The sequence below is a fragment of the Carettochelys insculpta genome, chromosome 5 (genome assembly GCF_033958435.1).
Source record: "Carettochelys insculpta isolate YL-2023 chromosome 5, ASM3395843v1, whole genome shotgun sequence".
Taxonomy (NCBI): domain Eukaryota; kingdom Metazoa; phylum Chordata; order Testudines; family Carettochelyidae; genus Carettochelys; species Carettochelys insculpta.
In genome coordinates this window covers 12105908-12118635 of record NC_134141.1, presented here as the reverse complement: position 1 = coordinate 12118635, position 12728 = coordinate 12105908, and the positions used below count along the sequence as shown (strand labels likewise).

Sequence of the window (12728 nt, the reverse complement as noted above, 5' to 3'; positions counted from 1 at the left end):
CTAATAATTCAGAAGATCTCTGCATATTTTTTATGGTGGACCAGTTTTAGAACTAATCATTGTCATAACAAATCAATTTCATTTCAAATTGCTTTGCACTGCAGGATTGTAGAATCACATTTTCTTACCAAAATAAGTTTTTCTAATACATGAAGAGCTTCTGTGATTAAGTACAAATCAAACTACTTGAATCACTGAGTATTTATAAACTCTTACTTTTCTTTCTGGGAATCACTAGGTAAGTATTAATGCAATGAAATAAGTCAGAGTATGTTTAATATTAAAATTAAAATCTAAAACTGTTCTTCAAAAGGTAAACTATCAGGCTTTTTAAACACAAAAGAAATTAAAAGGAAGAAATATATTAACACTTGCACTATGAAGGAGCACCAAAAGCAGCAGAGTGCAGTGAATCACTTCCCAGTGCCTTGTCCCCCATATGCCTTTAAAGGCTTTATGACTGTGAAATGCACCAATGCACCACTGTTCAAGAAGTACATATCCTCACTGACTCTGGGTCACTACCACTAGCTCCTAGAAATAATAATTTTGGTTTGAGAGTATAAACCAAAGCCCAAATCCTGATATCTTTATTTAGTATTATTTCAGTAAAAGTTTCCTTGAGTAAATGGCGCCCTTTTTATGGATATTTCTCCCCAACTGTTCCATGGAAAGAAGCATGAGTCCCCAGGTGGAGCACACTGCTAGGTCTGCCAGCCCACTGCATGAATCAGTAGGAGACCAGTGCCATCCACAGGAAGGCTCCTTGCTTCCATACCAGCTCTTGGCCACCAGTCACCCTACCCCTTTGCTTTCTGCATTTTGACAGCTTATTCCCAGTGGCGACAGCTGAAGAAGAAAGTGACCTCTCACAAAACCTGAGGTTCACATCTAGCTGCTCAGCATGGGACAAGAGACAGGATGGTATTTATTAAACTCCTCCCAGTCAGCATTTGGAGGGGACAAAGAAAAAGGAACACATATAAGCACGAACACTTTCAGGGCCAGGACATCTAGTAACTAGAGCTAGGATCCTTCTTTCCAGCTGTTGGGGATTCACTACTCCCTTGAAGAACATCTGTTTTACCCATCGAGGGCGTTCTGTTAATCGTTACTTCTCAGAGCATCATTTAAAAATAAACAGCAGAAATGTCAAACTATATATTACCAAATGTAGGTTTCATATAGTTAGTGTGAACCAGTACAAATGGATTCGCTTATATAAGAGTAATTTTAATTAATCAAATATGAATTATGATACATATTGGATTAAATTTTGGGACTACATTTCATATAAATGAAAGATGAATTGTAATAAAACTGCAAATATTTGTAGAGATTCTGCTCTCACATATAAATACAGGTGTTCTTAGTATAAAATAATGTAGCCAACTGTATAGTATATGTGACAGTGTGGTATATGTATTAATATAATATACATGTACCAATTGGCAATACGCTATTACTATATTTAAATTCCAGCAATTTGGAACACTATTGGAAAGATTTTATAAATACCAAGGGTCCAGTATATGCACCTTAACTATATTATAATATAGGGATGGGAAACCTTTTTGGATTGTGGGACACTGATATACAGAAAATCCACTCAAGAGTCACAAAAAAAACCCTAAAACCTCACAAAATCCTCACTGATGTGACCTTGAACTGAGACACCTTACTCACCTTGTGTTTCAGATCACAGGAAGGGGGACGGAAAAGTTGGGGACTGAGGTTTAGGGCTTCCTCCAGGCCAAATAAACTCTTCTGGGGGCGTGGGGTGGGACCAAAAATGGGGAATTCAGGGTTCAGTGTGTGGGAGTAGGATGCTGTGGAGCGGGTGTTGGAAGATCTAGGTAGGAGGCAAGGTGCATAAGTGAACGGGGGGCAGCAGAGGTGGGGAGGTTCAAGAGGAGGCTGAAGGTGAGGGGTGTGGGCGGGAGACAAAGTAGAGGAGCAGGCTGGGAGTAGGGTCTGGGTGAGAGGGAGGGTGTAGCTAGCCTGAGCCGATGGATAGGATCTGGCCCTGGCTTGCCTGACTCAAGCCCACAAGACTTGGAACTCTACATCCCCTGCCCACTGTAGGACAGATGCTGTGGAGAGCAGCGCCGAGCCTCAGGGGCCCGAACAAGGCCAGCCACAGTCCAGACCATGGATCAGTGTGCCTCACCCGTTACAACATCTTATACTGCAGGAAAGAAGTGAATTCCTCTTGCCCAACAGGAATGTGTATGTGTCATGTATACCTATTTAAAGAAATTAGGGACACATTTAAAAACTTTACTTCAATTTGTGAACAAACAGTTCTGCATGAACACATATCTGCTTGCAGAGTTTTCATGTGTTAACACCTTTAAGTGCATTCTTCAAGTACTTTCAGCTGTGCATGCAAAATAATGAATTCTAACCTGTGTACACACAGGTGATATAACTTATCTAGGAAATTTTATTTCAACAATTTGTGAATGTAAGTTTACACACTTGTGCATACAGTTATCATTTTAAAATATGCTTGCACAAACGTAGGCCAAACTTAGACCACTTTGAGAAAGTAGCACTGAATTAAAAGAAAAAAAAAGGTATGGAATAATGTATTCCAAAGTATTAATGTCTAAGTCCAAATTTGAACCTGTGTTGGTGACAGCCATTTGACTCGTCTTTGTTTCATTTAACCATGGGAACAAAGACTTTCTTAACTGGAATGCATAATAATGCCTAGTAGGGCAACAGGAAATACTGATGTCATTATTTTTTCATAAAATCAGTGTAGACATTTTTTCTTGGAACTGTGTTTATAAATTCCACTGTCATAAATACCAGAACACTTATCATACCACTAACAGGAGGATGTTGCACAGTGTAGTTTGTGACTTAATTTGGTCAGCATAATGTGAACATATATTTCTTACTACATTAAAACAAATAATTTGCTTCAACACATGAAGAAGGACATCTTTTTTGATTAAGAGCCAATAAAATTGAGGTGGGCATAGAGGGAGAAAATGAGTACTTATGACCACTGAAGCCTCAGGACACTACACTAAGAAGTCTGTCCCTGCAGACTACATTGCTGAGATGACCCAGCTCCACTTAATTCAACAGGAGTTTTCTATTGACTTCACTGGAGCCACTATTTTACCATTGGACTCCCAATGGACAAAATCCTGTCCATTTAACTTAGTGGGAGTTCTGACTGACAAAGGAGAATATTTTTTTTAAGTTGAACATTGTTTCAGCCTTTTAAGCTGTATTAAACAAACCTAGAAACAATTAGTTATATAAGGCCTTAAAAACTGTATCACTTCTGTTAGTCTATTCTCTTTAACACTGTATTTATCCTACACAGTCCTCCTTCCACTGCAAAGAGATTAAGGCTATGTCAAAACTTCAGGCTTCTGTCAGGAACCTGGAGGTCTCCCGACAGAAGTCTGCTGCATCAGAATATTCTTTCAATACCCCTATCTTTCTGGTTCCACAAGAGAAAAGGGATGTCTCAGTAGAGGGGGTTTTCCTGACATTTGGATGGACCAAATATTGGGAAAGCTTCTCCCGACTAACATGTTAGCAGAAGATACACAAATCTGTTGCACAATTTGCGTATCTTTTGCCGAGGGTTCTCAGCAATGTAGATATAGCCTAAGTTTTAAAACCAATATCTTATTTCATTGCAGTTATAAAGAAATCACAGCAAAATCCAAAACAAATTGAGTTAACAGGAGTTAAGATGTTGAAATGGAATATTAATCACGTATATGATCCAGATATCTACAAGGGGAAGAGGTTTTGCGTTCAAAAGTATATAACTACTTGGTAAGTACCTGAAAAGGTTCTCTTCTGTCAAAGTTTGTCCTTCAGAATTTAAGAAGGGATCCTTCACTAAGAAAATGTTTAGTCTGCCCAAGAGGGTATTCAGAGTAGGTAGTTGTTTACGATACTCTTTCAAATTATCAATAAAAACACATTCATCTGCAATATACAAGTCTTGAACAAGAAAAATAATAATGTAATAGCAAGAAATACAAACAGGAAAAGAAAATCTAAATAGTTGTTAAACTGTATAAGAGGACAAGTAAATAATTTCAATTATTTAAAACATTTTAAATGTTGATGGTTTGTAAAGCTCTTTTAGAATCTTAAAGCTATGTCTGTGATATTTCACTTGGCAAGCACTGATTTCTCAGCCCCCTGGATATTTTTTTTTAAAGAAACATATACAAACAAGATTTCTATTCACTTCCTAATTTGTGTTCCAGCATCATCAATTATGTCAGATAAACTTGACAAATAGGGTTTGTTGGGTAATGTACATATACAAATGATACCAGTGTCTCATTTATTCCCTATGCTTGGACTTTAGTACCCTCATGCCCTTGGTCTCTACAGTATTATCTATATATACACCAACCATAAAATTTACTCATTTGGGTCTTAACATTTGGCAACATCAGCGGATGAATTTAAAAATTAAGAAAACACATAAAGTGCTGAATTACAGAACATGAGACTGTACCTATTTTAAGATATTTTGCATTATGGATCTCAGCCATTTGATATGGCCCTTTTAATTCATACTTTTATACTTTTTAGCCCAAGCAGCTAATACTTTATAGTTGTTTCTCTTAGGAGCAGAGTTATATCTTTGATGGACTCCTGTTTATTTACAAACAATACACACAAAGGCTATGTCTACACTAGCCAAAAACTTCAAAATGGCCATGCAAATGGCCATTTCGAAGTTTACCAATGAAGCACTGAAATACATATTCAGTGCTTCATTAGCATGCGGGCAGCCGCGGCACTTCGAAATTGACGCGGCTCATCCCAACGGGGCTCCTTTTCAAAAGGACCCTGCCTACTTCGAAGTCCCCTTATTCCCATCTGCCCATAGCATGCTAATGAGGCGCTGAATATGTATTTCAGCGCTTCATTAGTAAACTTTGAAATGGCCATTTGCATGGCCATTTCAAAGTTTTTAGCTAGTGTAGACATGGCCACAGTCCTGCATCCCTGCCCACAGTATGAATCAAACACCTGGAAGCAATTTCCTTGTTTAGAATTCTACGCCTCTTTCCAGCCAGCATGCTGTACAGAAAGCATTCGTTCTCTGGCTATGTCTACACTGCAGGCTTTTTCCGATGTTACTTATTTCAATGCTCTAATGTCTAAGTAAGTAATGTCAGAAAATCACATTCATACAGACATAGCATTGCAAAAGACAGTGTTCTCATTTACAGCCACAGTTCACAGCCACAGCACTGAAAAAGAAGACTTCGTATGAGATGATAATACCTGTGTTTTGTTCATACACATTCCCTTTTGACCTTGAAAGTGGGGTGGGAAGGGCGGGGGGGGGGGTGGAAGGAGCAGCAAATGTTTGTAGAGCTGGAGTAATGATTTTGGGGAAAACCTCTCATCTTGAATTATCCTACTTGCCTGTGTGAACTCTTTGGGCTTTTTTTTTCTCTTCTTTTTTTCAGAAAAAAAAAAGGTTTTTTCCTAACCCCCCCCTCAAAAAATCCCTCCGTGTAGATGAGCCCTCTCTCTCAGCCTTCTCAGTGTTGTGTTCTTGTCTGTCTGTCTCTCTTTGAGTGCTTTCACTCACACTGTCTCCACTGCAATAAAACAACCACAGCTCAGGTTGTGGGGCTATAAAACTGCACTGTAGGCATTTGGGCTCCTACTGGGGTCCAAACTCAGATTCCACGATGTGAGAGAGTACCAGAGCCTGGGACCCCAAACTTAATATGTACACTGCAATTTTACAGCCCCACAGCTCAAGATTCATAAGCTCAAACCAGCTGATGTGGCCAGCCATGGGTGTTTTTTAAGTAGGGTAGACATGCACTCAGCTGCAATCAAATCAATCTCCAGTCCCTGTCTTTACTTCCAGTCTAATCCTTGGGCAGTGGCTTCCATGGTTTCATCTATTACTAAACAAAGGGGCACTTAATTTTTTTCCTCAGAGCCTCAAGGGAAGGAAGGAGGCCACTATGTCCTCCAGCTTCAACAAAGTTTGTGATTGCTCACAGATCAAAGACAAGCTTACTGAGAGAGACAGAGGCACAAAGCAGCTCTCGGATGGTTCACAAGGGGAACCTTTAACTCCAAATTTAGCATGTCTTTTAGATCTCAGTGGAACATAAAAAGGAAGTCATTTTGAGTAACCAAAGTTCTGAGCATTTTAAAATGTCAGTTTTGCATTTTCACTTTCAAACTTTCCTAGACATTTTTCCTTAGCCTTTTAAGGACCCCCCTTCAGGGATACCAGAGAGCAGGATTCAGCAACCCCCGGCACAGGTGCCAAGAGTAGCACCTGAGCCATTTTCAACAGCATATGAGGCGGGAGGTCAGCCCTGCCTCTCCTCCCACATACAGCTGGTAGCTTGCTCAAAGCCACGCTACCTGTGGATTAACAGAAGTTCAGAAAACCACCACCATCACCACCACCTAAATGGTAAAGCTCTGCATCTTAATTTATTTATTAATGAATTTGTTGTAAGTAGGACTATTAGGGACTTTAAAAAGCATCACCGGCGCTTGGCCTGTACGTAGTTGTCAAAAGGTCAAATTTTGTCACTCTGCCTTGGAAGGGGAGTACTGCATTAATAAAACACATTCTGGAAGAATAATTTTGGCCTTTTTCTGTTTCAATTACAAATTTAAAGAGGCCATTCAAACTTCCATCTCAGGTTTTCACTGATTTGACATTATGCATCTTTTAAAAACGAGGCTTAGAGTAACTATTCCATTGTCTGGCAATACTGAAAGGAGAACAAGCAGCAGTGCTGAGGAGGGACTGGCCCTCTATCCTCAGAAGGTGTAGGACTTGGGGCAGTCAGCCCTGGCCCCCCAACTCCCTCTGAGCGGCTTGCAGAGCAGCACACAGGTGCTCCATGGCATTTTAAGGGAACCTGGGGGCAATTGTCCCTTTTGCCCCCACTCCCCCATTGGCAGGCTGAGGGGCAGGAGACATTTGACATGTGTTTAATCAGGCTGCAACTTTATTATTAGATGTCTGCCACTATCCGGCAGATAAAAGTGTACAGTGCAGATAACTCCATGTTTATTCTGTTATTACTTGAGGGGTGTGGGGGGCCCTGCTTCTACAAGCTCCCATTCTTTTCCCATCCAGGTTCCTCCAGCAAATCCATTGTGAGGATCTTACCATCTGCCTCCTTTGTAGGATAGCTAAAGTAGGCTCTAAGAATGGGGGGGCTGGCTCCCTGCCATACCAGTCATAGGAGTCACCAATCTCCTCCATTTTTTCCTTTAATGAACAACTCTTTTAAGTCCCTTTCCAAGCCATTTATCTGGTATTTGTACCTTTCCCAAGGAGAACCTGCACAGGACATCTGTGCTATACTTAAATAATGAGTTGGGACATACAGCCTACCAGCCTTCATGTCATAAATGAACAGAGCCTTTCCCGAACCCAATATAGGAAAGGCAAAAAGACCCCAACTGCCCCAGGCCAATATGGTGGTATGGGAAAAACTCCTTCCCAATCTCCTAAAAAAGGGCAGCTAGCTTAATGCCACAGCAGTTCTTAATCAAACCTGGTATTTTACCACCAATGGGGTAAAATAAAAATAAAAATTATTAGTAAAACTAGAGCTGTTGTTTAATCGCAGTTAACTTACACAATTAACTCAAAAAGATTAATTGCAATTAAAGAATGTGATTAATCACACTGTTAAACAAGAAAATGCCAACTAAACGTTATTAAATATTTTTGATGTTTTTCAATATTTTCAAATATATTGACTTCTTACGACACAGAACATAAAGGCTCTGTCTACATGGCATTCCGCCCAGCACCAATACCAGCAGAGCTATGCAAAATGAGCTTCTTGGGATTGCAAATGGCGTGCTATTTGCATACTCCCGAAGCTCATTACCATAGCCCTGCAAAAGTTCGGCATCAGCAGAAGGGGGTGCCGGCACTCTAGAGGCTGTGTGGATGTGACTCTGACGGCTAAATCCCCTCTGTCGCCAGTCCTTTATGCCTCAGTTTGAGGCCACGTCCATACTGCCTCTGCAGTGCCAGAACCCCCTTCTGCTGACACCAAACTCTCGCAGGGCTATGGTAATGAGCTTCAGGAGTATGCAAATGGCGATCCCAAGAAGCCCATTTTGCTTAGTTCTGCTGGCAGTGGCGCTGGGCAGAGTGCCGTGTAGACCCAGCCAAAGGGTACAGTGTTCACTTTATATTATTTTTATTACAAATATTTCACTCTACAATGATAAACAAGAGTATTTTTCAATTCACCTCATACAAGTACTGTAATGCAATATCCTTATCGAAAAAATGTAACTTACAAATGTTTAATTTTTTTTTTGTTACACAACTACATTCAAAAACTGCAGAACGTAAAACTTCAGAGCCTACAACACCCTATACTCCTACTTCCTGTCCAGGCAATCACTAAGACAAACAAATTTGTTTACATTCACAGGAGATAATGCTGCCTTTTTATTTACAGCACTACCTGAAAGTGAGAAAAGGAGTTTACACGGCACTGTTGCAGCCATTGCAAGATAGCTACGCTCCAGATATGCTAAACATTCATATGCCCCTTTATGTTTCAGATGCCTTTCTAGAGGATGTGCTTTCATAAAGTAGTTGTATTAGATGAATTTAAAAATACAAAATACAATTTCTATAGTTGTTACCATGCAAATACTTTAATTAAAAATACATGTAAAGTGAGCACTGTAAATTTCATATTCTATGTTGTAACTGAAATCAATATATTTGAAGATATAGAAAACATCCAAAATATTTAAATTAATGGTAGTCTATTATTGTTTATTATTTGTTTTGTAAAAAACAAATCATGTCAAACCAACCTGATAGCTTTTTTTGACACGATAACAAGACTCGTAGATAAGGGAGAAGCAGTGGATGTGGTATACCTAGACTTTAGTAAAGCATTTAATACGGTCTCGCATAATATTCTTGTCAACAAACTAAGCAAGTCCAACTTAAATGGGGCTGCAATAAGGTGGGTGCATAACTGGCTGGCTAATCGTACCCAGAGAGTAGTTGTTAATGGTGCTCAATCCTGCTGGAAAAGCATAACAAGTGGGGTTCCGCAGGGGTCTGTTTTGGGTTCTGTTCAATATCTTCATTAATGATTTGGATATTGGCATAGAAAGTACACTTATTAAGTTTGCAGATGATACCAAGCTGGGAGGGGTTGCAACTACCTTGGAGGATAAGGTCATAATTCAGAATGATCTAGATAAATTGGAGAAATGGTCTGAAGTAAACAGGATGAAGTTTAATAAAGATAAATGTAAGGTGTTGCACTTAGGAAGGAATAATCCGTTTCACACATACAGAATGGGAAAAGACTATCTAGGAAGGAGTACAGCAGAAAGGGATCTAGGGGTTTTAGTAGATCACAAGTTAAATATGAGTCAACAGTGTGATGCTGTTGCAAAAAAAGCAAACATGATTCTGGGATGCATTAGCAGGTGTGTTGTGAACAAGACACGAGAAATCATTCTTCCGCTCTACTCTGCGCTGGTTAGGCCTCAGCTGGAATATTGTGTCCAGTTCTGGGCACCCCAATTCAAGAAAGATGTGGAGAAATTAGAGAAGGTCCAGAGAAGAGCAACTAGAATGATAAAAGGTCTGGAGAACATGACATGAAGAAAGGCTGAAAGAACTGGGCTTGTTTAGCTTGGAAAAGAGAAGATTGAGGGGGGACATGATAGCGGTTTTCAGATATCTTAAAGGGTGTCATAAGGAGGAGGGAGAAAACTTGTTCTTCTTGGCCTCTGAGGAGAGAACAAGAGGCAATGGACTTAAGCTGCAGCAAGGGAAGTTTAGGTTGGACATTAGGAAAAAGTTCCTAACTGTCAGGGTGGTCAAGTACTGGAATAAGTTGCCAAGGGAGGTTGTGGAATCTCCCTCGCTGGAGATATTTAAGAACAGATTAGATAGATGTCTATCAGGGATGGTGTAGATAGTGGTCGGTCCTGCCGTCGGGGCAGGGGACCGGACTCGATGGCCTCTCGAGGCCCCTTCCGGTCCTAGTGTTCTATGATTCTATGATTGTTTAACAATGTAATTAACCATGCAGTTCATTTGTTAGTCTTTAAAATGCTACATTTCTGCTGCTTTGTTTTGCTGGAGTACAGACTAACACGGCTACCTCTCTGTTACCATGCAATTCATTGTGATTGATTTTTTAAATCGCTTGACAGCCCTAATAAAAACCTAGGTAGGTCTGTGAAATGAAGTGTAGTATTACAATCAGAAGGATAACCATAATAAATATTTAATGTGCACAAATAGGTATGGAAGGAATACTGCATTAATAAAACAAGTTCTTGAGGAATAAATCTTGGCCTTAGTCTGTTTGAATGACAAATTCAAGGAGACCTTTCAGAACTGTGCGTCAGGTTTTCATTGATTTGATACTATGCGTTTATTAAAACTAAGATTAGGATAACTATGTCACTGGACACATAATATTAACTCCCAATTTCTTCTACTGATCAGTAATTTTCTCTCTCTCTCTTTTTTTTTGGGGGGAGCAGGGGAGTTAGTTTTCTAGTCAACAGCTATCTAAAGCCTCAAAGAATGCAAGATGGTATTGCACTGCAAACTGAGCAATCTGCATTACTTCCCAACTTCTCTCTAGCAAGCCATCTATTAATTAGTCTGCACACCTCTCAAATACTTTAAAAAGTTACAGGAAGGTAGACAGTTTATTAAAATGAGTCAGAAAAACAGTTTTCCTTTATAATTAAATTGGCTTCTTAACTTTCTTTAACTAGTTCTGAAACAGAAATATTTGACCAATGTGTTTTGCTATAGGATATAATTAAATCTTAATTATTTTGTGTACATTAATCAATGTTGAGTTATTAATTCAGTATTAGATTCAACAACATACAGAATAATTTATGATTCTCATATCGAAATACAGTTTAATCTTTTTGCCTTTTGAAACCATTTTTGTATGAGTACAGTTGTAAATTATTATTTTTAATTTTCAGCTAAATATACATAGATATTTTTATTGTCCACATTTTATTCTCTCATTTTTCTCTTTCAGAAACAGTTGTTATCTATGGGAATCTAGCTCCATTAAAGTTGTTTAAAGAACCAAAGTAAGAACTAGGTAATGTAAAATTTGTAAAGTGATTGACCAAACTACAGAGCAAGCTGTTAGCCTCTCTTTGAACTCCTATAAAGTGTATTATATATACTAATATTAATGAGTAAATTATTCCTTGAACAGTAACAAATATCCTTGACAAAATTTTCTGATGTATGTAATATAACATTAGGCATCTGCAAAAACAACAAGACGCATGTAGTGTAGACTCCAGAGGCAGACAGGTCTCTACTACCTGCATCTGATTAAGTGGGTCCTTGCCTATGAAAGCTTATGCTACAAAAAATCTATTAGTCTATAAGGTGCCACAGGACTTCTCACTGTTTTCACAGATACAGACTAACATGCCTAATATTAGACAGGTAGCCATATGATTATTTTTAATGTGCATCTTTTAAGAAGTGTTTTAATGTTATCAGGTGAATTAAGATTAGTATACTTTCAATTATTAACCAAAATATGCCTGCATTATTGATAAGAATGGTATCTTTACCGGTAAGCATTATCTGGATATCTTGTACATGACTATACAAAGAGCCTCTTGGGTCCTATACATGGCTCTGGGACATAACTCCTTTTAAATGACTGAATTGTTTCACCTTCCCAGTTTGGTAAACTTCCAACAACTGCTCTGGATGGTGTTTATATGCAAAAAATTGTGATGCAATCTGGAGCAAGAAGTGTAACGTAAATTGTAATTAAGTCTTAATTAAAGAAGTTCCTACACATGATATTTGGGGTATTCTAGGTCATGGTTTCCCAAACTGGGGGGCATACCCCACTGGGGGGGGCATGAAGAAATTCCGGGGGGGGGGGCACGAGGCAACACAGCCCCCCTCCCATCATTCCCCTCACCCAAAGAAAAAGCTGGCCTCTGCTTCCAGCTCTTAGCCCTGCCATTTTACGTGGGCAACCCTGCTCAGCTCCTACAAAAAGCAGGAGTGAGTGAGTGCTTGCAAAGGGGAGTGAGTGTGCCTTGGGTTGGGGAGGGGAGTAGAAGGATGCGGTTAGGTGCGGGCTGGGGATGCCGGGTTTGCTTGAGGGGAATGGAGTTAATGGGGGACTATGGGTGCCTGGCTTTGGGGAAGTGGATGGGCTTGGGCAGGGGGGCTTGCAGGGCTCAGGCAGCCAGCTTTCAGGGCTTGTGGGGTTTGAGAGACTGGCCCCAGCATTGCAGGGCTTAGGCGGCTTGGATGGCCAGCTCTGGCAGCATAGGGCCCAGGCAGGTGGGCAGCTGGCACTGGCAGCTCTGGTGGCTGGCATGGGGCTCAGGCAGCTGGCCAGCTGGGGCTGCACCACGCACCCGCAAGGGTCCAAGGAAAAATATGTGTACTTATTTTTAATTTCAAACAACATTTTTATATCAAGTTTGTGTTTATTTTAGACTATGAATTTTTTGTTAAAAGGGGGTTAGATGATGGTAAAGAAGAGGTGGGGAGGCGTTAGGGTTTCTCAAAAATCAAAAGGGGAGCATGATGCCAAAAAGTTTGGGAACCTATGTTCTAGGCACATTGTACTGTACATATTGACATCTCTCTAATTAGAAAGGTTATGAGAAGGAGAGGAGTTGCACTGTGTAAGCCATCTTTCTCC

At 39.9% G+C, this 12728-nt stretch overlaps 1 protein-coding gene across 1 annotated transcript in view; it reads right to left on the bottom strand.

Annotated features, from left to right (window-relative positions):
• The window catches only part of SHOC1 (shortage in chiasmata 1), a 120308-nt gene that overhangs the window by 83613 nt on the left and 23967 nt on the right, over positions 1–12728 (bottom strand). The window contains exon 5 of the mRNA XM_074994034.1: positions 3819–3981. Within this exon, the coding sequence (XP_074850135.1) occupies positions 3819–3981 (163 nt within the window). The remainder of the gene's footprint in view (positions 1–3818; positions 3982–12728) is intronic.